The following is a 26,012-nucleotide window of genomic DNA, read 5'->3' as shown; positions in this document are numbered from 1 at the left end:
AGAGTTATACTTAGAATGTTTATATGTGAAGAAGAACTAGATGCAGTAGACCACTACATATACCTTGGCCAATGGATCTCAATGGAAGGTGGTACAATAAAGGAAATTAAATGGTGTGTTAAATGTGGTTGGGAGGCATTCGCCAAGCTAAGCATAATTTTCAAGAACCTCGCCCTGTGCCTGAAGAAAAAAGTTTTCAATCAGTGTGCGCTCCCTGCTCTAACTGGTGAAACATGGACACTAACCTCACAATCGATACAAAAGCTATGAATGGCACAAACAGCCATGGAAAGATACGTGCTCAGCAATACAAGACAAGATAGAAAGACTGGCACATGGATTAGAGAACAAAGTACACAATATCATCAAGAGAGCAAAAGAATTGAAATGGAAATGGGCTGGTCACATAGCAAGAAGAATTGATAGCAGGTGGACCAAGGCAATCATAGAATGGATCCCACTTGATAAAAAGCGTCCACGAAAGAGACAAACAAGGTGGATCAACAACATCAGCAAGTATGGCTGGGCCAATTGGCAAAAGAAAGCTCAGGACTGTATGGGTTGGAAACATGCAGAAGACATGCCTTCATTCTGCAGTAGATAAGACAATGGCTAAAATGATGATGATGATACTTAAAGTTATAATTGTAGGTTAGCTCTAAGGCACAGGTGTCAAACTCGCCACGTCACGTGACATGTTGCAACATATTGCAACTTTTTTCACATTGCCAGAGCTCAGGTGGGCGTGGCCTCCGCATGATGCAACCGACCAGTGGGCCCACAGTTTGACACCCCTGTTCTAAGGGCCTAAGTTAATACCTGTCACAGCTGAACTTTGAGCAATGAATGCTGTCAGTGTTTTCCGTAGAACAGCAGTTCTCAACCTGTGGGTCGCGACCCCTTTGGGGGGTCAAATGACCCTTTCACAGGGGTCACCTAAGACCATCGGAAAACACATACTTTCAATGGTCTTAGGAACCGAGACACTGCCAAAGCTGCCACCGCTGCCTCAGGAACGCACAGTGGATGAGCCAAGGAAAGGAACTGAATGAGAGGGGGCGTGCCCGCCTACGTGTTTGTGTGTGTTTGTGTAGAGTCACTATTTTCAACTCCCAATATTACGAAGAAAAAAAAGATTGACGTGAATAAAATGTGGTAGAAGACAAGCGCTGTGTGTGTGTGTATATGCGCGCACGGTGTTAATCATATTCTTTCCCTCGTCATGCGCCTTGAGCCGCGACGCCAATAACCGTCTGCTTTCAGTTCGTGATGAGCAGGGCTCTTCTCTTTTTCCATCCCTGCTTCGAGCGAAATGTTGAAGACACCGAGAGGTGCGCGTCCCGCTGGCAAGGCTCAGGAGAAGTGCCAGGATCAGTGCCGCTTTCTGCCTGATTGGTGCTTCTCCTAGACCAGGAGAGCTCAGGGGAAGCACCAGGATCAGCGCCCCTTTCCGCCTGATTGGTGCTTCTCCGAGGCTGGGAGAGCTTGGCCCCTTTCCGCCTGATCGGCGCTTCTCCGAGGCTGGGAGAGCTCAGGGGAAGCATCAGGATCAGTGCTCCTTTCTGCCTGATTGGCACTTCTCCGAGGCCAGGAGAGCTCAGGGGAAGCGCCAGGATCAGCGCCCCTTTCTGCCTGATCAGTGCTTCTCCGAGGCCGGGAGAGCTCGGCCCCTCTCCGCCTAATTGGCGCTCCTCCAAGGCTGGGAGAGCTCAAGGGAAGCGCCAGGATCAGCTCCCCTTTCTGACTGATTAGCGCTTCTTCCGGAGCTGATCCTGCTGCTTCTCCTGAGTCTCGAAGAAGCACCAATCTCCTGGAAGGCGGCATTGATCCCGATGCATCTGCTGAGCCCTGAAGAAGTGCCTATCACCTGGAAAGCAACATTGATCCAGGCCAGCACACTCACACACACACAAACACGTGCGAGCAGTTACAGCTGAAGGCATTTCAGCCTTCAACTATGGCTCCCAGTCCTCTGGCACCTCATTGGCTCAGGCCAGCTGTCCGTCAGAATCTACATCCCATGATTGGCTGGTTCCCTCAACGTGTCCCTCCCTTGCAGAAAGGGTTTGGCTCTTCATGCTGGCTTTCCCCCTCGCGGGGCTCCTGATACTGTAGGCCCCGCTAGCCGGGAAAGCACACCGGAGTCCCAGCTGCCGGTAAGGTGATCGACCCACTCCTCTCCCATTGCCCACTCTGCCCGGCTCAAGCCTGGCTGGAGCAGCCTTGGTGCTTCCAAAGGTGGCCACTTCAAAGTCATACAGGCAGCCCTTGGCTTCTCCCCTCCGTGCCTCCAAATCAATCCCCAATCAGAAAGAAAGAGGGAGGGAGGAAGGGAAGGAGGAAGAGAGGGAGGAAGAGAAAGAGGGAGAAAGAGAGGGAGAGAGAAATAGAGAGGGAGGGAGAGAAGGAAAAAGAGGGAGAAAGAGAGGGAGAGAGAAATACAGAGAGGGAGAAAGAGGCAAAGAAAGAGGGAGGGAGGGAGAGAAAGAGAGGGAGGGATAGGGAGAGAGAAAGAGAGGGAGAGAGAGAAAGAGAGAAAGGGAGAGAGGGAGAAAGAGGGAGAGAGAAAAAGAAAGGGAGATAGAGAGAGAAAGAGAGGGAGAAAGGGAGAGAAAAAGAGGGAGGGAAAGAGGGAGAGAGAAAAAAGGGAGAGAGAGGGACAGAAATAGAAGGAGAGAGAAAGGGAGAAAGAGAGAGGGAGAGAGAGAAAGAAAGAGGGAGACAGAGGGAGAAAGAGAGAGATTAAATTAGTAACATGGTTGTTAAGTGAATCTGGTTTCCCAACTAACTTTGCTTGTCAGAAGGTTGCAAAAGGTGATCACATGATCCTGGAACAATGTGACTATCATAAATATGAATCAATTGACAAGCATTGAAATGTAAATCACATGACCCTGGGGATGTTGCAATGGTCATAAGTGTGAAAAATGGTCATAAGTCACTTTTTTCAGTGCCACTGTAACATTGAACAGTCACTAAGCAAACTGTTGCAAATCAAGGACTACCTATATTTTATCACTTTTTTCTAATTTTTTTTTTGGTCAAGTTTTTGACACCTTGCTAGGTGACTAGTGGTACTCGAATATTGCCATATTCTAAAAGTGGTACAATTGGTGAAAAGGTTGAAAAGCCCTGATCTAAATAATATTATCAGTAGGAGTGAATCCACTGTTTTTCCAACAAGATTGGAAATACTTTTATTTTTAATGTGATGGTGTAATAAATTCTAATCCAGGAACTCTTGGTTTCATTGCTTAATTTTCTTTCCATCTTACTGCTTATCTTCAAACCCAGTTTGTTTTTGTGATTAATCATTATGCTTTAATTATGTTCAATTTGTAACAATGAAAATACATCCTGCATATCAGATACTTACATTACGATTCATAACAGTAGGAAAATCACAGTTATGAAGTAGCAACAAAAATAATTTTATGTTTGGGGGTCACCACAACATGAGGAACTGTATTAAAGGGTCACGGCATTAGGAAAGTTGAGAACCACTGCCGCAGAAGTTTGTGTCTTTAACTTGCCATTTGGGTCTGATAATGTATCTTTGGGTATCCTGGTTTTGCAAAGTCATGATCTGGAGGCAGAACTGCCTGTTTTGCAACAGCTTCTTTCTTTTCCCCTCCTTTCTGTTCCCCTAAGTATTACTAGGTTTGGTTTCAGAATATTCCAGGGTCTGTTAAAAGCCAACCCAATATTAAATTGGAAGAAGACTATGTATAGTAGGTGGCTTGAATCTTTAGTTTCAAAATACCAAATTCAGAAAACATTCAGAGACAAAAATTCAACATTTTGCTTTCCCAATGTTTGGCTAATAAGATAGCCTGGGTATATTTTCATGGAAAATGTAGAACTTGAATCCTTTGCACAAAGCAAATTATGCAGGCCACCCTCCCCCCCTTCAAAAAAGGGAAATTAACTGTAGTTTAAATTCCATTGGTTGGTTTGTCTTAGTGAAGGGAGCATTTCACACCTGGATTCTTCATATACTACATCTTCATAGAGATTGGAAGATTTTCTGAAATCAAGGAAAAGGTATTAGAGTCCTGGATATGAGATTGATATAAAATTTTCTCTTTGTGACATGGAACTCTTGAACTGATGGATTTATATCAAAATGTTATTATCCAGTTTATATTATTCTTGATGTTTGCAGTAATTTCTCCATACTTTATTGTGAGTATTTCTCTCATGGCATTGATTCACCTCATTACAAAAAAGCACTGGAGAGAATACTGAATGGCACTGTATCATTTTGGCAGTATTTCCTCCTTTCCCATCTGTCAAAAGTTGTCTAAAGATCTACCTCTCAACTTTGGAAGGAACAGAAGTCACTGACCTCTGGATTGCTACAAGTCTGGTAGTACCAAAAATCCCCTCATGCTCACTCCATACAAAAGGAAATTAAAGTAAATTGTCAATACGCCCATGCAGATCTACCTTGTGCTATGTGCATGTACCTGCTTGGCATGTACCTCTTTCAAAGGCCAGGAGCACTGAAGTCAAGAGGTAGGAAGGACATGGCAAGGCCAGCATTCTTGCAAATGGGAAAAGAAGCTGCCCCAATGCCGCAGTATTTTTGCTTTTTTAAAAGCTAATTTTACTCCAATTTTAAAATTTTAAAAACAATGGAGCAGAACCAGATATAAATCCGATTAACTCAAACTTAGTCATCATGGATGGCAAAGTTTTTGAGCTTGTTTTAAGTGGCAGAGTCCTCGTGTGAAAGTCTCCCTGTCCAAGCAACTTGGACAGGAATCAGTCATCCATCTACTGTATCCACAAAAAGGAAATACAGGAGAACTCAGGGTTTGCAGAAGAAAAGAAAAGAAAAATCAGTCTGTTCTCATAGGCGATTTCCCCTAAAATCCACAGAAGAATGAGCTTACTGATTAGCTGCCATAAAATTGAAACAAGGAAAAAGGAAAAGGGAGGAATGGAACACAGTGACTACAAACACGAACATTTCAATATTTTGCTGTAGATCCCAGTTGTGCTCTCAGGTGTTCAGAAATGTCTTGGCTTGTTTAGATAAATAAACATTAATGCATGTAGATTGCTCTCAGATTGGCAAAAATAATCTCTGCAGGAAAAAAAACAAGAGGGGACAAACTAGTTGTCCATTTTGGTCAGCAGCCTTGAAATGAATGTGAATGTCTCTATAAAGAAAATCGGATACCAGAGGTATCAGATATGGACTGCAAAAATCCAGACAAACCATCTCATAGTAACAAAAGCCATAATTCTGCTGCCATCCTGTAACTGTCCATGGTTTAGAAATCAGTATTCTGTCCTTTCTGAGGAGAGGAAGTTGGAAGAGGGAGCAGCGACGGCCTTGAACGGAGCGCTGCCTTCTTCGTCCTGAAACTTTGGGTTAGGACAGTGTTTCTCAACCTTGACAATTTTAAGGCATGTGGACTTCAACTCCCAGAATTCCACAGCCAGCAGTGCTGGCTGTGGAATTCTGGGAGTTGAAGTCCACATGCCTTAAAATTGTCAAGGTTGAGAAACACTGGGTTAGGACACCTTACCAGTGGCCATGTTGGCCATTGGGTGAGAGGGGAGGAGCCAAAATGCTACAGGCGATTTCCTAGGCTTGCACCAATCTGGGCATCGGGATATCGCATCGTGATGGTGGTATGTGGTCGGGAGACACCAGAGTTATAACCCTATTTGTGGCACATGCTGTCTTTTGAGACAACTGCAGGCATCTTCGAAATACCGAGGATTCCTTTAGTGCTGACGTCCTGCTTTGCAAGGGCGCAGAACCCAGATTCATACGTGCCAATCCAAGGCAGCCAACTGTGTCTTTGGCTACCTCGCTTTTCTACAAAGCGTCACGCTGCAGGATCCCCTCGCCACACCGCCTTTCCTCGTTGTGGCGGCCGGAATAGCCAAAGATCCTGAAGAAATGCCCAGAAAACGGGATGAATCCGTTCGCCAGCGCCCCTACTGCAAAGAACATTCTGGCTGTTCGTAAAATAACTTCCCCGGGGTGGAGAGAAAGGAGGATCCCCCCGCCTCTATGATGGCAATTCTTTCGCGTGGCCTAGAAAGGGGCGTCCTTCAGAGGAAGGTGGGCCAGAGGCCGACTCCGCCTCTCCGAAGGACCCGTGGCCGTACATTCATTCGTGTCAGTGCTGCCGGGAGGTTGGAGGCACCTCGCAGGGGGAGGGGAGGCTTCTTGGCTGGGCTCGCCGGGTCGCCGCTGCTGCCGCTGGATCCAGCCCGCGCTCGGGCGGAGACTGCCAAAGAGTCCCTCCTCTCCCTTCCTCGTGGCCTCCGGCTCCCCGCTTGCAGCCTCGGCTCTCTTCTTTCCGTCGATACGTCCCGTCTCCGAATTCGCGCACATGGAACTGCTGTGTGTGGAAGGGGTGATCCGGGCCAAGCGGGATCCGCAGCTATTAAGGGACCGGCGGGTCCTGCAGAATCTGCTCAGCCAGGAAGAGCGCTGCTGCCTTCGCGTTTCCTACTTCCAGTGCGTGCAGAAGGAGATCCAGCCCTACATGCGGAAGATGTTGGCGTTCTGGATGTTGGAGGTTTGTGCCGGGGTGTCGCTGGCTCGCTCGACCGCCCACCCACCCTGTCTTCTTGATAGCTCAGCCCGGCTTACCTTTTAATCGGTCGCCTTAGAAAGGGCGGTGGGGGTGGGGGAAAGGGTTCCCCTTCTTTCCCAACCGCTCGGAAGGAAACCTCGTTGGTTTCTATGTTCTGGCAAGTATTGCGTCGAGGTATAGGCGACTTTATGGCACGTTTTTCTCCCTTCATTCCCTGGAATCTGATTTCTCCGGAATCCGGAGAAGTTTCCCTAGAAAGAAATGAGGCCTTGAGTTAGCCTTGGATGGAGCGGGAAAGCTGAGTCTAATGGTAGTGGCGGGAGAGATCAAAATTCAAACGTTTTTGGGGACGGCTTTTGCAAGGGGAAAGAGGTCGACCGAAGGTGGTGGTTTGCGTTTGGGGGGGGGTAAAGGAATCGATGCTTAACAAACAACAAGTCTATGCGGGGGGGGGAGATTGAAAAAGTAAATGAGGCCTCCAGCCCCTCCGTTTTCGCCCTCTCGATTTAGGCTGATAAAAAACCCACCCTGGTGGTGCTGCGCCGGGGGAAAGATTCCTATTCAAGGAGCGTTCACCTTTTTTTGGCAGTAAGGCGTGCAACCTCTAGGGGGTCCCAGTCACTAGCCTTGCTTGTGCACAACATTCAGGGACTTATCAGTTTAGAATCTGCAGTTTTTCACAATTAAAATACCAGAGATGAAGATGGGTGAAATGGGAGAAATAAATAACTAACTAGTAAAGGGCAAATTTTAATATCCATCCCCTTCTTTAGCAGAAAAAGAAAGTCGGAAGTCAAACTAGAATTGTCTTGCCTTATCTTATAAATAAACTGTTTTAGATAATTGTACAACCATAACTAAATTAGACAGAACTTTTTTCTAAGTGAAGCAAGGGAGAAATACAGTTCCATTTGTTAAGATTCTTCCTGTGGGCAAACAAGATTCTGGATTACATGGATTTGTAGTCTAGAAAGGTGACTCAACTTTTATATGCCTGCCTTATTGATATTCTTTACTATCTTTGTTTGCAAGATATTAAAGCACTCAGAGAAAACACCACTTACTGCAACTCCATTAATGCTTTTGGGTTATTAAATTCAGGTTTATAAAACCTTACTTGCCTGATCATCTGTAATAGGTAAGAATTGCTTTCAGGAAAACAAAATAAGGAGCTCAGATTGGAAGAGAGATTTGAATTCCTCCAGCCATTATACCTTAAGTATGTCATAAATGGAGGCAGCCCTGTGCAGATAGACTAGGTGGAGTGTTTGAGGATTTAAATTCATTTATATGGCTTTAAGCTGATGAGACAGATATCAGCATCTTGAGCAGGAAAGCTAAGTACATCCATGTAAAAAGCAAAAGTTCCTATATGGGAAAGTCATGCAGTAAAAAATAATGAGTTTCTGCTAAAAGGGCTATGTTTATGGCAGTGGTTCTCAACCTTTTTAATGCCGCGACCCCCCAACGGGTTGTAAGTCGAGGACTACTTAACGGGTGCAGCACCATTTGCAGAATGGGACTTTTGGCGGGCTCAGCAGGGCAGAGACAGCCTGGATAATTCCTATTGGTTTTTGAAAGCCAATAGAATTAGACTCTATTCAAGAGAGTCTATTCTATTGGCTTTCAAAAGCCAGTAGAATAAAAGGGAGTAGCACAGCTAAGGAAAAGGGGGGGAAATGGCGGACTACGTTGTTTGGCGACCCCCGTGAAATGGTCTGGTCGTTCGACCTCAAATGGGGTCCCGACCCACAGGTTGAGAACCACTGGTTTATGGTTTAATTGTTAAGTCAACTTAAAAGATTCAGTGGGGGCAATAGTAAATCAGCATAAATAAATAGGCCTAATCAATGGAGAAGATGGGGAATTAGGCTTTTTAAATTCTTGATTAATACTGTCATCATATGATGGCTTCTTCCATGGAAGTGCCATTTATTTCACTGATATTTTTATTGGCACGAGATATAAAGGGCTTTAATGTTCTGTAGTAAATGAAATTAAGGTAGTGAGATGCTTTTGAGTATTTAGGATCTTATTCATTGCACATGATGCATCAGGCCAGACTTAAAAACCAAATACTGATTCTATAATGCAGATTTGACCTAACCAAATTTGCAGCAGAATCTAGAAGCAAAACAGAGAACACATTTTCACATCCCCTATTCTACATATTAACTCTCATGTTTTCCTTTATGTTTACAAATTAAAAAGTGCTTTGATAATGACTTTTTTGAAGAATTTATTTTTGGTATGGTAGATGGGTCCCCATTTATAAAATTCTTTCCCATTGTTATTGGGTTTTTTTCAGGTTTGTGAGGAGCAAAAATGTGAAGAAGAAGTGTTTCCCTTGGCCATGAATTATGTGGATCGCTACTTGTCCTGTGTCCCCACCCGCAAAAACCACTTGCAACTCCTGGGAGCCGTCTGCATGCTTTTGGCTTCCAAGTTGCGAGAGACCATGCCTTTAAGTGTACAGAAACTCTGCATTTACACAGACAATTCCATCACACCCTGTGAAGTTTTGGTAAGCTTCCTTTCTTATTAGATATAATATTTCATATTTCTACAACTCAGCTTGTTCTGTTACCTAATCGTGGATGGGCACTGTGGTTGCTTTTTAAGTATCATATGGTTTTCCTTTTCCTGCTACATCTTAATCTATTTCTTTTCCTCTTGTACATGAACATCTGTTTTAGACTTTTGAATTTGGCTTATTGAGCGCAATTGCCCATTAATTATCTGAAATTAGAAGTGAATAGTAAATTGCCTCTTTTTGCTGAGCACATTAAATTTTAAGCACATCATACTTTAAGAATGGATAGATACAAACTCCCAAATGGTCATACTATGTAGTAAATGTTATTGGGTGGAAACAACGCTAAAGTGATGTGCATGGGGCAAGACCCCCTCCCAAAACTGGAACTCATAAGTAAGAAGCATAGAAGGAAGAAATGTACTTGCCTAGCTGAGTCTTTCCTGTGTGTTATGCTTTTATGAATCTTTGTAATTATATTCTTTCCAAATGTAGAATATATATTGCAAAGAAACTCATTCCTTTGTTATTATTCATCTGCAATGAGAAGTAATCATACAGCAAATAGTATTTGAATAAAACAATATAGAGTAACAATTTCTGTTAAGGACAGAAGTAGTCCTTTGGTGCTAGCTACTTGGGGATGGTTGAGAAATACAGGTTTTCCAAATTTAGCAAAATCTGATTTAAAAACGAACTGTCTCATTTAAAAATAAACAGTGAAATGTAGACATGACAGAAGAATAGCCATTTTTCAATGGTAGCTATAGTTTTGAACCTGCAGAGTACACCAATTACAAAAGGATGCTTGTAAATATTTTTAAAATATTTAAACATCAGCTCTCTCAGAAAGTATGGCCAATGTTGTGGTACTTGGTCTGGAAACATGTAATTTTTCTATCAGTTCATCAATAGAATGGCCTAAAATTGCTGCAATCAGTTCTATCAAGAACAATCCACCACTTGCATCAGAGTCTTTATTATCCTGTTACAGGTTCCAGTTCGATGTTCATTTTTAATAAGGAAGCTCTTTTTAGTGAGATACTTCATGTAAATGTAGTCTGTGTTCTGAATGTTTATATAAAACATATTTTTGAAGTTTCTGCAGGAGTCTGTTCATTAGATTTCAGACTAGATTGAATATAGTGCAGCATTTCTAGAAACCAACACATCTCTTAAAAAAATGGTGGAGGAAAAGTAAGCAAGATTATATATGCTTATGCTGTTTTCTATATTCAAAAGTTAAGCCAGGGTAGTTGACTTTCCAAGACATTGGCCATTGCTTTGTGGCAGAGCACTTGTTTTTCATGCAAAAAATCCTGATCAGATGGAAAAATCCTGCCTGAAACTAACAAGCTGCTACCCATCACCCTTGGCCTAATTCTGCATAGCCTAAGAAGCCTCTCCTAGTGTGACACCTGGCCCATTAGTTCTTAGGTCTTGACCTGTACTTTACTTTTCTGCCAATTTCTTACAAATAAGCAATCATCTCTGCTCCACTTGGGTTCACCTAATCTCAAAATTCTCGCTCAAGACTGTAGATGGATTAAATTACAGGTAGAAAAAGGAGATGGTCAGTAGAAATTGAAGAATGAATTAATGAGATATTTGAAGAGTTGGCATATCCTGCTAGCAGAGCTGAGAAATGTATACTAGATTTTACCCAAATTCTCAGAGCAATAAATTGTGTCTATTCTTTGAGGAGCCTCTGCAGGATTCTTATCCATTGAAGGTGACAAGCTCCTGTCAGCAGGATAGGTTGATTTAGTTCAGGGGAATGTAATCTATCACTGGAAATGGCCTGAGTTAAATAATTGTTCTAAAGCAGCTTTCTTCTTTCTTATTCACATATTTCCTCAAGATATTTGGATTTGAAATGGTTGATACATGTAAGCATCGAACTCATTTGTTTGCAGGTAAATAGGAAATCATATGGAGATTGAGCATAGACCAAGTAGCCTCCCTCCAGTCCCAGAATGTCTGTTGGAGGTGTAATTCCTACTTCTCCAGAAGGAGCTCCACTGGCAGCAGAGGGATGCCATGGATCTCCTTAGAAATATAATTGAACTGTCAGAGCCTGTTTGCTTGTCAGGCAGTGGAGTTATCTTCATTTCAGCATCAGTCAATCAAAGCATACAGGGCAAGGATTGCTGTTTCAATGATCAAAGTTAAATACCGCATGGATAAGTAGCCAAATAATAATAGATACATTGTGTAGCTTACTGTCTCATATATAATAATCCCCGTTCTTCAAAGCCTCTTTCTCTTGTCCTTAGTTGCTTTTCCAGGTAAAAGAATGAGCTAGCTTTGGACAAAGAGCTTTGGATTCAAATATAAACATATATGAAGGAGTGTAGATTTTTAACACCTTTGCATTTATACTTTTTTTATTGAACATGTAACATTGATATTCTTTTTGAAAAATCAGATTTAAATATAACAAATCAGATTTTAAAATTACTTTCCTTGTCAGTATGGCACTGATTCCTTCAAGGAAGCTGTAGCTAATGGCCACAGCTTAGTTGTACTATATGTCTCTTCAGCCCAGCATTAGTCATGATTGCAGAGGATGATGGAGTTGTAACAAGAGAGCAAAGGAGAGTGGGTCAAATATTTTCAGTCACTCTGTTTTCTGCAGGTGTTAGCTAGACACATTTTGTATGTCAAAAGTAGCTATATTTTTTCCTAATATCATTGGAAACAGGGTAATTCCCTTTAATTTTATGGATCTCATTTTTCAATTCCTAAAAGATTGTTTACTAGAACATTCACTGTCTACTCCATTGGTTTGCATTTGATCAAAGACGGAGGGAGTTGTATTCACATGGACAATTAAGAATGAAATTATCATTATTGTTAGACATTTTAGGTTTCCTATGAAACAAAAGTTATTCATTGCCATCATTCATACATACATTTTTAGATTACTCATGCATGTATGCAACCTATCCACTCATAGAGATCTCTGGAATTCCTCTTGATTAAGGACCACCAATAAGGTCAGGCTGTGGGACTGATCCTGATTCCACTCTGCTCTGGTAAATGTGCAGGAAACTCAGTAGAACCCCAGCTGATTTATTTAACAGTAACAGTTTCAGAAGGAAAAGATTATAAAATCCCTCTCAACTCAGCCTCTAAACTCAGTTTCTTTCCATCTGAATTACATGACTGTTCTGGTCAGTATGGTGAATGAAAATATATTTGTTGCCAATGCTTTGAATCTGGCCACCAATTCTGTTTGAAGGCATAAGCATCAAAATGTTTTAGGAACTTGATCTTCTGCATGGAAGAAGAATCCAAAATCAACTGGGAAACTGATATCCTGTATTCTGTGACTGGACTGTGGAATGCCTTCCATCCTGTTCTTTGAAGTTCACCAACACTAAGAAGATAGGTCAATTATCTCTTGAGTCATGCAGGATGGCATCTGCTTCTGGGTTTGAGAGTGTTAATTTTTCACTTACCCAACCACTTCCCTCCTGTGTGCTAATAATGCCCCATGCTTCTTTCTTTCACAACTGGGCAGCGAGAGTGATTCAGGGAAAGAAAAGGGAAAGCATGGTTTGGACAATGGCTGCATCCTGGCAATTTATCTGCCACTCCTGGAAGGAAAGCTACCTCACTTTCCTAGCAAGACCAATTTCCTCTTGAAAAGAGGAGGATGCCTGCTTGACACCAGTTCAGCACTCAAAATCATGCTGAAGTTATTCTTAGTATAAGGAAATGATGCAACAAGGAATTTATCCACTTGAAGGAAGCTGGATTTCCGTCCACGGGTATTATCTAAGCTGTTGTGCACTTCATTCATTGAGCCAATTTGCTGCATGCAAGTTTAGCTGAAAAGATAGTTACAAAGAGTATTTCGTCTCAGCAGGTCACAAGGTCTTCAGCTTGATGGGATTTACTTTCAGCATTCGTTCATTAACCATCTGGCCTATCCAGCGTTTTGGATTGTTGATCTTGAAGTTGGTCCAGTCTGCTCCATAGATAGGGAGCTATCATTTTACAAACGTGCTTAGACATTTAACCAATCTTTATGACTTAGGGAACAACAACATTTACCTGGCTTTTTTTCAAGGCAGTTTACTGGTGTAAATTTAATCAGAATAATTTTTTAGTATTTTTTTAAAGATGATTTCTTGTAATAGAAAGTATTTTTTCCTCCGTTATTTGTTAGATTTTTTTTTTTAGGAACACTGTTCAAAAATAGTGTTCCCCCTTTACAAACTTGAGTTATTGAAGTCCAGACCACCAGCTATATGAATATATGGATATGAAGAAAAGGATCCAGTCCCTTAAAGTTTTAACTGTTGCTGCCTGCTGAGATCAATAGAGCATTGCTTGAAATTCACTGAAGCTTCTTATTTACAATATTGATTCTTCCTAATTATAGGATCTACATTTGTCACTGAACAAATTTGATGCTAGCTGCATCTGTGGCAGTTGCTCTGCTTTTTTTTCTCAGCTTGATGTGGTAATATGCTGTTTTTCAACTGAAGGGTGAGTTTTTCCATAAAACAACAGTAAAGCTGCAGTGTAAGAATTTCTCTGAGTCATGTGCAAACTGAGAAGATTAAACCCGAATAAACCAAGAAGGTTTCTGACCTTATGCTTGAAAAACAGACAAAAGCCACTTTTATTTCCCTTGTGGCAATATTAAATGAAAATTCATAGGGATACTTGAGTCAATCGAAACTTGATTCTTACTTAAGGAAGAGTTTAATATCAATTGCAGACAATCAAATTGTCTTTAAAATTCTAGCTCTTATATTTTGGAATCCACAGTTAATATAAGCTAAGGAATTACATAGAGAAAAGGGTGTAGGGACATTTAGGAAGTGCAAAACCAGAAAACTTCTCACAGAAGAGAAGGCTGTCAGAAGAGCCATGCATGTTTCCTAGCAGCTGCCTACAAGTTGATAAAAGTCAAGTATTTGTTGCAACATCAGTAACAAAAAAAGAAGACTCCTAATTGTGGTCACTATAGAAAGGCTCTGTCTCATTCTTGGAAAGTTACTGACAGAATGAGATATCTGTGACTTGGAGACCATATCACCTTAGCTTGTACAGGCTGCTTGGGGTGTTTCTTAGGATTGCAATCCTGGCTGCCCTTTATCCTTATTAGCATACAAATATGCATCTATAGATTTCTAAAATTACTTGCTGTCTTAAACTGAAAAGTAAGGAAAGGTGAGAGAACAGGAGTTAAAAGAAAAAAAGAAACAAGTGATTGGAGGACCAGTTGGGAGCCGGTTAAGATGTGATGTGACCCTATGGGCAGCCTAATAAGGGATTACAGAGGACACTGCATGTAACCTATGTTCAAGGAAATGAAATCATTTTGAGGAGCAAACCCGAATGGAAAGATGATCTGTGCTGAAAGATCAAAAGGAAACAGCCCATGTTCATTCTTTCAAGGAAGCTTGCAGAGCTCAACTTGTGCATAACTGCTTTGACTTCAAACAGCACATTGGAATTGAGTTGTAAAAATCTGCAAGCAAGACAAGGGCATGCACAGTGCCACTTTTCCCATAGCTTTTCTGGTTAGTCCTTACATCTGTTTGAACTCTGGGAGCTGAAAAGCATTTTATTATATCTTGGACATGCAGTTTCAGAAGGCTAAATAGAAGGATAGAGCATGGGCGTGGTGGGGGGAACATGCTTGGGTATGCTGTTTTAAGAACAAGAATATGGGGAGACAGATAATACCGAGTCAGCAGTAAGGTTTCCAGTGCGGTATTGTCTATTAAATGGCAGTAGCTATTCAGGATTTCAAACAGGAGTTGCTCTCAGCCTAACACAGAGCTGCTGGGTCAGAATCTGAAATTTTTGGCATACAAAGAATGTCCTCTATCTTGAGTTACAGCCTCTGCCCAGTTGTAAGAAGAAACAAATCTTTTTTATGTGTTTCTGAATGTGTTTGTTTTTTATATTGCTTGACCTGAGCTGTTCAATGTAAGGGGAAAATTGTGGAAAGACTCTTTCTTTCTTTCTTTCTTTCTTTCTTTCTTTCTTTCTTTCTTTCTTTCTTTCTTTCTTTCTTTCTTTCTTTCTTTCTTTCTTTCTTTCTTTCTATAGGATACCATTGCTCTTGGTATTCCATTTGCCAATAAATCTGGTATTTTTCTTTCCTATGATAGAGCATTTAAGAAATTAGGAAGAAAAGATTTTAGAAGATGAACCAGAGGATTAAAATGGGATGTTCTTTAAGGCAAAAGAGGCATCAACAGCCTCCCTGAAAGTGCCCTTAAAACAATTGGATTTTGGAAGCTTGAGCCAGACCAAGGCTGATGGGATTTAGAAGTTAATATATGGATGGTGGCAGATGAAGAAAGATAAAGAATTTTGATAACAGGAAGAGAAGAAAAAAGAAAATGGCATCGCTCAGCTAGAATGGGGAGTTATTGAAAATGTTTCCATAGTATTTGGCAAACGAATTGTATACATCAGTGCTTCTCAATCTTAGTAACTTTAAGATGTGTGTATTTCAACTCATAGAATTTTATAGTGTGATTGGGGAGTTAAAATTACCAAATTTGAGAAGAAATCATATATGTATTTAGTTGTGCCTGACTACACAGGAGAATGAAGACATAATTGACAGATGTAGATCCTACATTACTCTTTCCTCTGGTGTTTGTTTGAGAGGACAAATACTGCATCCATCAGGTGCAATGACAGAAGGATTTGTACGCCCGAACTGCCAATAGGCAGAGTTTGGTGGTGGAAACATTTTGCAGTACAGGTGGTCCTCAACATGTGACCGCAGTTGGATCAGAATTTGTGTTGCTAAGCAAAGTGGTTAAACGTTCAGACAGTTTCACCCAATTTTACGACCTTTTTTTTGGGTCACAGTTGCAAAGCAACTGTTGTTGTTTTGTTGTTAAGCAAATCACATGGTCATTAAGCAAACTGAGCTTCCTCCTTGTCAGAGGCTGGCTTAGAAGGTAGAAAATGATGATCACATGACCCAGGATGCTGCAGCCATCATAAATGCATGCCAGTTGCCAAGCATCCAAACTTGGATCACTTGACTGTCGGGATGCTGTGGCAGTCACAAGTGCAAGGACCTTCATAAATCACTTTTTTTTCAGTGCAATTGTACCTTTGAACAGTTGATAAACAGGACTACCTGTATACAGATTCCAAGGAGCAATAATCTTTTGCTGGGAACTTGAGGAAAAACACAGTAAGCCTCACGGATTTGGCTTTTTTTTTCTTATGTGATTTTCTTTTAAAAAAAATAATGCCCTGTTTTGCTTGCATAATCTCTCTGCCCTTCTTTCCTTAGGACTGGGAATATTTGGTCTTAGAGAAGCTGAAATGGGACCTGGTGGTGGTAATAGCAAACGACTTCCTGGATCACATTCTCCATCGGCTGTCACTTCCTCAGCATAAGGTGCACTTGGTAAAGAAACACGCCCAGACCTTCATTGCATTGTGTGCCACAGGTATGTTTGTGTTTGAAAGGGTGAGTCTCTCTGGAAGGGAGAAGCAGCTTAATTTATAAACTTTGAAAAGGGAGGCCTTGTTTAATTGATAGCTGTAGTAAACTGATTCTTTCCTCAAAGAGGCCAAAGATCCCCATTGATTGAAGTCCGGTTTCTGTCTCTGTAAAGCAGGGATGGTGAATATTTCAAGTGTGCCATTATCTATAAAAATGAAATATGACATAGTAATCCCAAAATGATAGTTTACATAATAAAGACAAATATAGTCCTAGAGGTGAGTTCACAGAAGCATTTGGCAATTGGGTTCCATGGTAGAGGTTTTTTTTCTAAAATCTGTGATCATCTTGGTCTCTCTAGCCATTTTATAAACAACTTTACTACTGTATTGAAGAAAATAATCTTTAGTTCTCTTCTGTCACCAGAAAAATACATCTTACTGATCATTTGAACTGGGCATCAGGTCACTCCTTAATTCTTGTACAGTCTTAGAGGAGAAATGCATCTTTCTCACACATTAACTACTTATTGTATATGTGCAAGGATAGAGCCTATCTTTTCTTCTTCCAGGAAGAGGCATTTTTGCTTATTGTAACATGCTATCAAAAAGAAATAGCTATGTAACCTTATAGATTATTCTTAGGTTGGTTAATTAAACATCTTAGGTAGATTTTATGTCCCTTTTTGTTGGTGTCCAAGTAGTGTAGGAAGCTGCCAGCCACTTCCAGTGTTTTTCATTCCAGTTTTTGATGACTTTGGAGTAAATTTTAGGCAATAATGGTTTCCTTCTTTTGTAGCTGGCAGATTAATCAAATACTAATGTCTGATGTGCAATAGCATTGACTGTTAATGATGATTGATGAAGATTGATGATAATGACTTGGAAGCTGAGATTTCATCAAATGTATGCTTCCTCCCGACTCTTGTAAATATGCTGATAATAATTTTGTTGCAAAATAATTTACATAAACTAAGAGTATGTTCTTTTTCAGTTTGGGAGGCGCTTTAAAATTATGAAAATGTGTTATGGTCATGGGTTGCAAAAAAATTAATATTTATGAGATTGTTCCTGCCACCATCTCTAGATGTGCACCACTCATAATATTGTCTGCAATCCCAGATTATTTTTGCATTTTAATAGGGCAAAAGAAGAGCATACTTTTACATTTTATTTTCTAAACATCCTGTTGAGGCTTCATAATAATAGCAATGGCACTTAGACTTATACACCATCCCATAGTGCTTTACAGCACTCTTTGGGCAGTTTACACAATCATCATATTGATCCCCAAAATCCAGGTCCTCATTTTACTAACCGCAGAAGGATGGAAGGCAGAGTCAACCTTGAGCAGACCTCCAAGCTGTGGGCAGGGTTTGCTGCAATACTGCATTCTAACCAATACGCCACACTCATCATCATCCTCAAAGTTACTCTTTAAAAAACTCTTCTTCTCATTCTTTAATTAGTTAATTAACATACTTTACCCATTCCCATTAGAAGACAGTGAACGTGGTGAATTCCAAGAGAGGTACTGTGGATATGTTGGTGGCAATAGGTCCCCATATCAACTGCTTCTACTGCAAGTCATTTTTCTTATTTAAAAATTAGTGTCCAATTCTGCATTGCTAAAATTTTGAAATGAGCCATCTGGTCAGGAATGAGGCGGAGTATAAATATTTTAAATAATGTTCGAAGAACTAAGATGTTGTATTTTTTTCTGAAACTTGAAAACCTAACCTGTGCTGCTTAGTTTTAAATTTGCTTAGTTTTCTAACCTAAAGTATCTGCTTAAGCTTTCTTTGTGGACATTTCTCTTTGCTGAATGAAATAACTAATTAATTTGTTCCTCTTCCTCCCAATACCCTTTCTTCTTTATTTGTAGACTATACCTTTGCTATGTATCCACCATCCATGATTGCTACTGGTTGCATTGGAGCAGCAGTCCATGGCCTCTCTACCTCATCTGACCATTTTTCTGGCGAGGCACTTACTGAGCTGCTTGCTAGCATTACTGGTACAGAGGTGGTGAGTATCCTGCTTGGAGGCAATAGCATGCAAAATGGGAACTGGAGTTCTGCTAATGTTTTGTTTCTTGAGCCAAGGAAAGCTACTGTGGCTTCTTCCCTTCGCATTCCAAACTTGTTCTTATTTATAAGATGGGCAGAAAATCTGCTATTAACAGATGGCATTTAGAATCTCCTTCAGAAATCACCAGGCTGTCAAATCATTTCTTAAGCCTCTGTTTGATGATTAGAGACATCTGCCTCTTTTCAAAAGTTTCTGGTGACAAAGCTTTTGAGCTGCCAAATCTAAGCTGATGATCCAATGTTGCTGCAGCAGCAACCTGGATAGTAAAGACTCTTAAAGTACTCAAATCCCAAGTTTCTGTTGGTTAACCAAAACATCTAACAACATAGCAAAAGAAAAATATAGCAATAATCAAACCCCAAATCAATCTATAAACCAAGGCTGTCTTTTTAAGAATGTGATAGATGGAAAAAAACATCTAGGCAAATAAAGACAACTCTTTCAAAAGTCATTTGAAATGATGCTGCTGATATTGCTACACAAACAAAGAGAAAAAAGGGGCACAAACCAGGATTAAATTTTAAAATTTATTTTTCTGCCTAAGAAACCTCTTGTGCTTAAGTGAGACATGAATGTAGAATTGCAATTCAGAGAATTAAGGGGAGATGGGGACAATATGCTGAAGAAAATAAAACCAAGATTTTCTTGTTAAAATCTGTGTTGATGGATTCATCCATCTACTATTCTCATTTTTACTTTAAAGTAAAATCCGTAGAAATCAAGATCTATTGTGAATTACAGTCTTTCCCAAATCTGGATTAAACATACTTCTATGAGGTGTTCATAAATTCCCACCTTTCCAACATATGAATGTAAAAACAATTATAAGTATAAAACATTAAAAATATAAAAGATTAAAATAAACTTTAAGAAATCACAGCTTTTTGTTAATTGTGCTACTAATGGCTAAGTAGGGATAGAATTAATTAATTTTGGTCTGACTTCCTTACCATGCATGGAATGTTCAGTTAGAATTACCTTTAAAAATTCCTGTATTATCTTGTATTGCGAAATTTAAGGCATAGGTCCTCTTTATGAACTTTTTTCTATTGGATTGTTTATCATGCCACCTTGTTATTAAAATAGTTAGAAACTTAGGAGGAAGAGAATAAGTTCCCTTGATCTTGTGGACATAGTAGACCTTTCAACTCCATTTTTCCTGGCTATCCTGCCTGTCATATTGTACAAGCCATTATGCTAAGTTTCTACATTCTTTCATCTACCACAGTAGTTGCTTATTTATTTATTAAATGTCTATGCCACCCATTTCACTGATACAGTGGCTTTGGGCAGCTGTTCAAAAGTTGTTTGGAAACCTAGAATAGAGGCTTGTCTGAAAGAGTGATACATTATGAGAAGCCACGGATGAAAGGAGAAATGTTAGAGCCTAATACGGCAAGCAGAAACACCTAACTAGTTGTTTGAGATTCTTCTTCTCCTCACAGCTCTGGAAAACTTGTCATTCGTTTTATACATATAAATCCACCCACTCGACATTTTAGAGATTACTTGATTTGGGAAAAGATTTTATACGCAGCCACTGACTGTTTGCCACATATGATTATATTATTAATGTGGCTGAGTCTTCTTTCAGTTCCAGCCCTGTGCAGAATGCCTGTCACCTCCAGAAATGGAGGACAGTAGGGCCTTTCTTTGCCTGGTCAATGCCAAGATTACATGGTTGTCCCAAGAAGACATCTGCTCTCCTGGCAGGCTTCCTTTCCTTGCTCTGCATCCTTGGATTCCCAAGCCAGTGCTGCCTTTTCACTAAGCCAAAACAGTTGTGACTCTGCAGTAGTCAGTGGGGTTGCTATACAAATTGGCTGGTCTTTAAAACTCAACTGCTTTTTCTTGATGTATTGTGGCAGCTTCTGACCTACCACTGAGTTCATGATTGCTAGATATTTGCAGATGGTTCTTCTATTGATTATTTACCTGATGCTCCAGATTAGTTATTTCTTCTTTTCTTTTGCACACTGGGAGGGGGGGGGGTCTTTGAAAAGCAAAAATTCATCCAAGCAGATAGATGTTGGAGATTAAGTTGGTGTATGGGGACAGGCTTGGAATTGGCTTAATGTCTGTTCATATGGGTCAGTGTAGGATTCTTGCCACAGGCAAATATGGAATCTAGAGAAGTAGACTTCAGGTGGCATTCCAGAGCCCTCCCCGGTTGCCTTCTCAGGTTCCCAGGAAAAGCAAATTTGACATTCTGAATACTCTGTTACATGGCTCAGTCCAACTGCAGATCTAGCAGTAAGTTGTATGACAACCATGAAGTGAAAAACATGTTTGCTAAGATTTTTGGCTCCCCCCCCCCCATGCTTTCTGAACTGTCCGGGGCCAGCTGCTCACAAGCTGCTCTATGAATGAGTCTGGAAATCAAGTTTGAGTGCTGAGCCTATGAGCAGAGTTGATGGAGAACAGTAAGGGACAGGTGGAAAGTGGATAGAGGATTACAAAAGACGAACATCTAATAAAGAGAAGAAATGATGATTTCAAAGTCCCATGCTGTTAAAAAGTTCTTGCCTGAATTGGAATGCCATGTTTTATCTTGTCAATTGGATTTTTTCTCCTGTCCAGTGCTTTTCAGTTTCTTTCCCACTTTGCATTTTTTGAGCTTTTGTCTCCTAAACTGAAGCTTGAAAGATGCTGTAAAAAAGCTGGTATTTTCTCTTGCCCTGTTATCTGACATTATTATTAAGCTTCAGCTGAATATTAAGATGGTGGAGGTGCCAAGTAGAGATTTGAGTTATTTCCAGTTGTTTCGTTTTATTGAACTTTTCTGATTTCTTGGAAATAGCCTTTAAACCTGCTTTTTGCATTTATAGTGAATCTTGAGTGCTGATTGAGATTTATAAGAAGATGGGCATAACATTCTTCCTCTTTTGGGATGACAGTTTATCATAAAACATGTAATCAGGAACAAGTTTTAAAATTTTGAGACATTTCCATTCTTTTTACGTACTTAGTTTTTAGATCGTATAAAAATAGAAACAATGAGACAGACTCAAAAACAAAGAACAAGTTAGCATTTGGAGGACTTGTACATTCTTTCTACCCCTTACAGTGTTCACACCTGTCCACTCACTCCCAGTTGCATTTAATTCTTGGAATCACCCATGCTAATGCCTAGTATCTCTTGCGTACAACTCACTAGCTGTGTCAGGTGTCTTAAGATTCTAGAAAGAAGAGTTGTGAATATATAGATGATTTAAATGGTCATGTACAGTGTTTTTAAATAACAGTCCCAAGTCATGAGAATCTGTTTTACAAGAAACAGTTCCTTGATCCATCTAACTCTATATTGCTACACATTGATTGGTGAACAAAATACCACATTCAGACATTGCCAGTGTTCTAGCGAAGGATCATAAGGCCAAGAAATGAGGAAAAGAGAAGCTACATTTATTGTTGCAATGTTCTGTTTGAGTATCATTGAAGTTCTTAGAGACTCTGTGAGAATGTCTTGAAATAGAACTGAAGCAGCCCATGATATTTGAGATTTAAGAATTAGCCACAAAGGACAGAAGCCCACCTATGGCTACTGCTGCCTCACACAAATCCCTTCCAGTCCCCTCAATCCCTGTAGGAGTAAACTAAAAAAAAAAAAAACCAACCCCCCCACACGTGTGAATTCTCCCTCTGCTTCAGCATTTATTGCCATGTGGGAGTGGAGTTGTCATTTCAATCCATTTATTTTTTCTCTGGAGATAAGATTTTGTTTTGTCACTGAGTTTGATATTTGACCAATTGGAACTGCGTAGCTTGTTTTTCAGTTCATTGGCAATGCTGGGATCTGGGTTATACAATGAAAAAGGAATAATTATTTCTTCCAGAGATTGTGTTCCTGCTTGATCATTTAGAGTTTTGTCTGTTGGAACTAGAATTAGAAACATACAACAATCCCTTTCTCTCAGAGAAGAAACTTACCGGGAGAAGTCCAACATTCTAAGTTCTATAATCAACCCTTCCTGTATTTCCTTATCATCTGCTTGCAAGCTGGCCAAATAATTTAGGGTGGGATTTACCAAGCTTTTATGGGTGTTAAAAGAGGTTTTAGAGGCCACGTTTACTGGGGGGGGGGGAAAGAGCTTGGGTGTTGCTATTTTTACTTGCCACATCCTCTGTCAGATTCTAAGAACTATCAGAGGATTCTTGGTAAGATTGTATATAGTACATGACAGGATCCTGCAAACTGAGCAGTCTCAAGGAGCCTGTTGAGGATCCACTCAAGCCCCTAAGACTTGAGAAAAATAACATTGTGTTTTAGGCTAGAGCAAGAGGAGATGGTCCTTAGTCTTTATAGCAAGAGATGCAGCGAGCTATACTTAGGGCTTGCCACTGTGATTCATTACAGAACTGAAGGGGTTTCCTTGTTACCCTGAGAAAAATTATTGCTGCATATAGCCCCTCCCAAATGTAAGGTCAAGATTTTCCCTTGCATTAAGATAAATGCAGTAACAGTACTCTCTGGAGAACACAGTCACAGGCAATCTAGCACGTTCAAATTCTTGGGCGGAGGGAACTGTTGAACGTTTCAAATATTACAGTAATACTTCTCACTAGATAGCTTACCAGTAATGTATATTTCTACCAGTTTTTCCTCTCCAATCCTGTGCAAGACACACTTCAATGCAAGTGTGTCTTTTCTGCAAACATTGTAGAAATGGATTGCAGGCTCTCTTTCTTGGCACGATTTCCTTAGAGTTCCCAGTACACCAGGAAATACTTAATGTGCACATACATAAATACATGATTAGCAAATATTTAACTGTAATCATGCTGAATTTTTGCAGCTCTACTTTTGCAATAATTTTTTATGTGTTCCTCAGCTGTATGAAGGCCAAATAGAAGAACAGTATCACTCCAGCATTCTTTGTTAAGTGTTACAAGAATCAGACTTGATCTGGCTATTTGGAGTGACCTTACTTCAGATGATAAAATCAAAAATGGTCCTGGGTGGCCTTTTGTTGCCCGTTTCTATACAAGCCTCTAGGTAGACTAGCTGGTATAAGTTGCATTTATTTGTCCCCAGTAGTAACTTTAACAAACCAGTCATTGATTGCACTTCTCACTTGGAACTTTCCAGTGTCAGCTTACCTAATATGATGGCTTCAAATATTTGAAGATGTTTGGTTGTGCTGAAAAAAGGCATGAAAGGTGCAAAATGTGGACATGAACAACTCTTTGTTCCTCTCCTCTCTTTCAGGACTGTCTGAAAGCTTGTCAGGAGCAAATCGAAGCTGCCTTAGCTGATAACCTGAAGCGAATATCTCAGCCTCAGCAAGAATATAGCCCCTCCAAGAATGCAACATACCTGGACAGCCAGGAAGTCAGCCTGACCAGCACACCTACGGATGTCACAGATGTCAACCTGTAACAAGTCCTCTTGGTGACCACCCAGTTCTCAGAACGAAAAGGGGCCCTGGAACATTCTGCCATCACTGAAGAACTGAGGGGATTTCCCTAGTTGCTACCATATGTCTAATAAGACTGGGTTGTAAAGGACTTGGGTGGGACTCTTGCAGTAGAACTATTTGTGTTGCTAGCCTGGGTTTCCAAGGATCAGGAGAGCCTTCTGGGTAATTGAACCAAACTTAAACTTGGGAAGGATGAGTGAGCATAGCATCAGTTCAAAACATTCATCGGTTTGGGTTGCTTCATTGGTGGGGCACTGCTGATATACTGCTACTTTATCTCAATCTTTACTACGTGCCTATTGCATGTGAGTCAAGGGAGAGAATGCACTTTCGTTGCCTGAATCACTTCACCTTCCATAGTGACTTGTTGATGTTCACCTGAAACTTCCTTGGCTAAAGCTGTTTTGCTCAGGCTGCCTTTGGTGGGCATTATAAGAGCCCAAACAATATAGAGTATAGCACTGGAATCCCTTTCCAGCTTCACTCAGTGCCAAGGGTATATTAATTCTTTGAACATCTAGAGTAGCACAATCCTTGAGCCCTTCATTTGAGAATGAGTGGGGGGGGGTGCTTGCTTTTTGTAGGTGCTTATAAAGGTGCTGCTGGTCATAGTAAAAATGTGGGGAGGCCCAAAGGGATAAATTTTACTTGCACCTGGTTGCCTTTGCTTATTCCTGTGAGATCTATGAGCTGCTTTATTTATTTGTAGGAATTAAATCTTGTAAAGCTGCAGAATGAAGGGACATCAGCAGTCTGGTCTGTCCCATTTTGCCATATAAAATAGTGCCTTAATATTCTTTCCACATTCTCCTTCATACCTCTGGGTTGCTTACTTTGATTAGCCATTATAGAAGTCATTCACATTCAGAGTAAACCCAACACTTGCTGCTATACTTGTACGTAAAATCCCTCTTGTCTAGACTACCGAAACCCATTTAAAAGGCAGGCAGGCAGGGAGAACTGCATGCAAAAGATGTATGGAGTGGGAGTAAATAAAAAGTTTTCTTATGAAATCACCTGCTTTAGTAAGGGGGATAAAAGATGAAAAAAAAATTCCCCTAAGAGTTTACAATATGATGTGTTATGTACTGCATTGCTGTTGAGCGTTAACTCCATGATTGTTCAGGAAAAAAAAATGTGTTGGGTTGTTCCCCTCCCTCCAAATGCTGCTTTTATGAAAGATCACTTTGAGAATAAGTGTAGGTGAACTATAGTGATGGGAGCAAACTTTGTGTTTGAGTTCTAGTGGTAGTCCATTCTTCAGCCCTCTAGCTGTACAAGGATAACAGTTGGAAGGGACCTTGGAGGTCTTCTAGTCCAACCCCCTGCTCAAGCAGGAAATACCATTTCAGACAAATATCCAATCTCTTCCTAAAAACCTCCAGTGTTGGAGCACCCACAACATTGGAGGCAAATCATTCCACTGATTAATTTTTCTATCAGGAAATTTCTCCTTAGTTCCAGGTTGGTTTTCTCCTCTATTCGTATCCATCGTTCCTTGTCCTGCCTTCAGATGCTTTGAAGAATAGGTTGACGCAAACTGATGCATAGACATCCCCAGTGGGGAGAAAAGGCAAGTGACAAAAAGTATGTGGTGACACAGATATGAAAGGGAAGAACTTGCATTATGAAGTCATGGCATCTTTCATCATTCGTCATTGTCGTGATTATAAACTCAAAACACCACATATTTACCAAAAAAGGCTTTTTTTAAAAAAATGTGTATTTCCCCTTTCCCTATGCTTAGCCTGGTTATGTAATAAATCAAAGTGCCATCAACACTTCTGATAAATGGAAATCTCCCATTAGAACTTCATACAAGTTTGGAAATGAGGAGAGTGCATTTTAGATATATATATGTGTGTTTGACAATATGATATTCACTGTCACTTGAAATTCAGTTGTTAGGACAATTTTGGTATTTTACCATATTGCAATAAAATATTCTTGAAACTG

General features: G+C 40.4%; 1 protein-coding gene across 2 annotated transcripts in view; it reads left to right on the top strand.

Annotated features, from left to right (window-relative positions):
- Positions 1 to 26,012, top strand: part of CCND3 (cyclin D3) — a 74,682-nt gene extending 48,670 nt beyond the window's left edge. Inside the window, exons 1-5 of one of the 2 annotated variants that reach the window (XM_039340259.1) lie at positions 5,876 to 6,548; positions 8,875 to 9,090; positions 16,391 to 16,550; positions 18,431 to 18,573; positions 23,846 to 26,012. In XM_039340259.1, coding sequence (XP_039196193.1) covers positions 6,360 to 6,548; positions 8,875 to 9,090; positions 16,391 to 16,550; positions 18,431 to 18,573; positions 23,846 to 24,016 — 879 coding nt within the window. In that variant the 5' untranslated portion in view covers positions 5,876 to 6,359 and the 3' untranslated portion in view covers positions 24,017 to 26,012. Of the gene's footprint in view, positions 1 to 5,875; positions 6,549 to 8,874; positions 9,091 to 16,390; positions 16,551 to 18,430; positions 18,574 to 23,845 lie in introns of those variants that run through there. The other variant, XM_039340267.1, reaches the window with a different exon arrangement.

Source organism: Crotalus tigris, unplaced genomic scaffold (genome assembly GCF_016545835.1).
Source record: "Crotalus tigris isolate CLP2741 ecotype Arizona unplaced genomic scaffold, ASM1654583v1 scf7180000017550.10884619, whole genome shotgun sequence".
Lineage (NCBI taxonomy): Eukaryota > Metazoa > Chordata > Lepidosauria > Squamata > Viperidae > Crotalus > Crotalus tigris.
The sequence above is the reverse complement of the archived record's forward strand: the minus strand, read 5'-3'. Positions and strand labels throughout refer to the sequence as shown.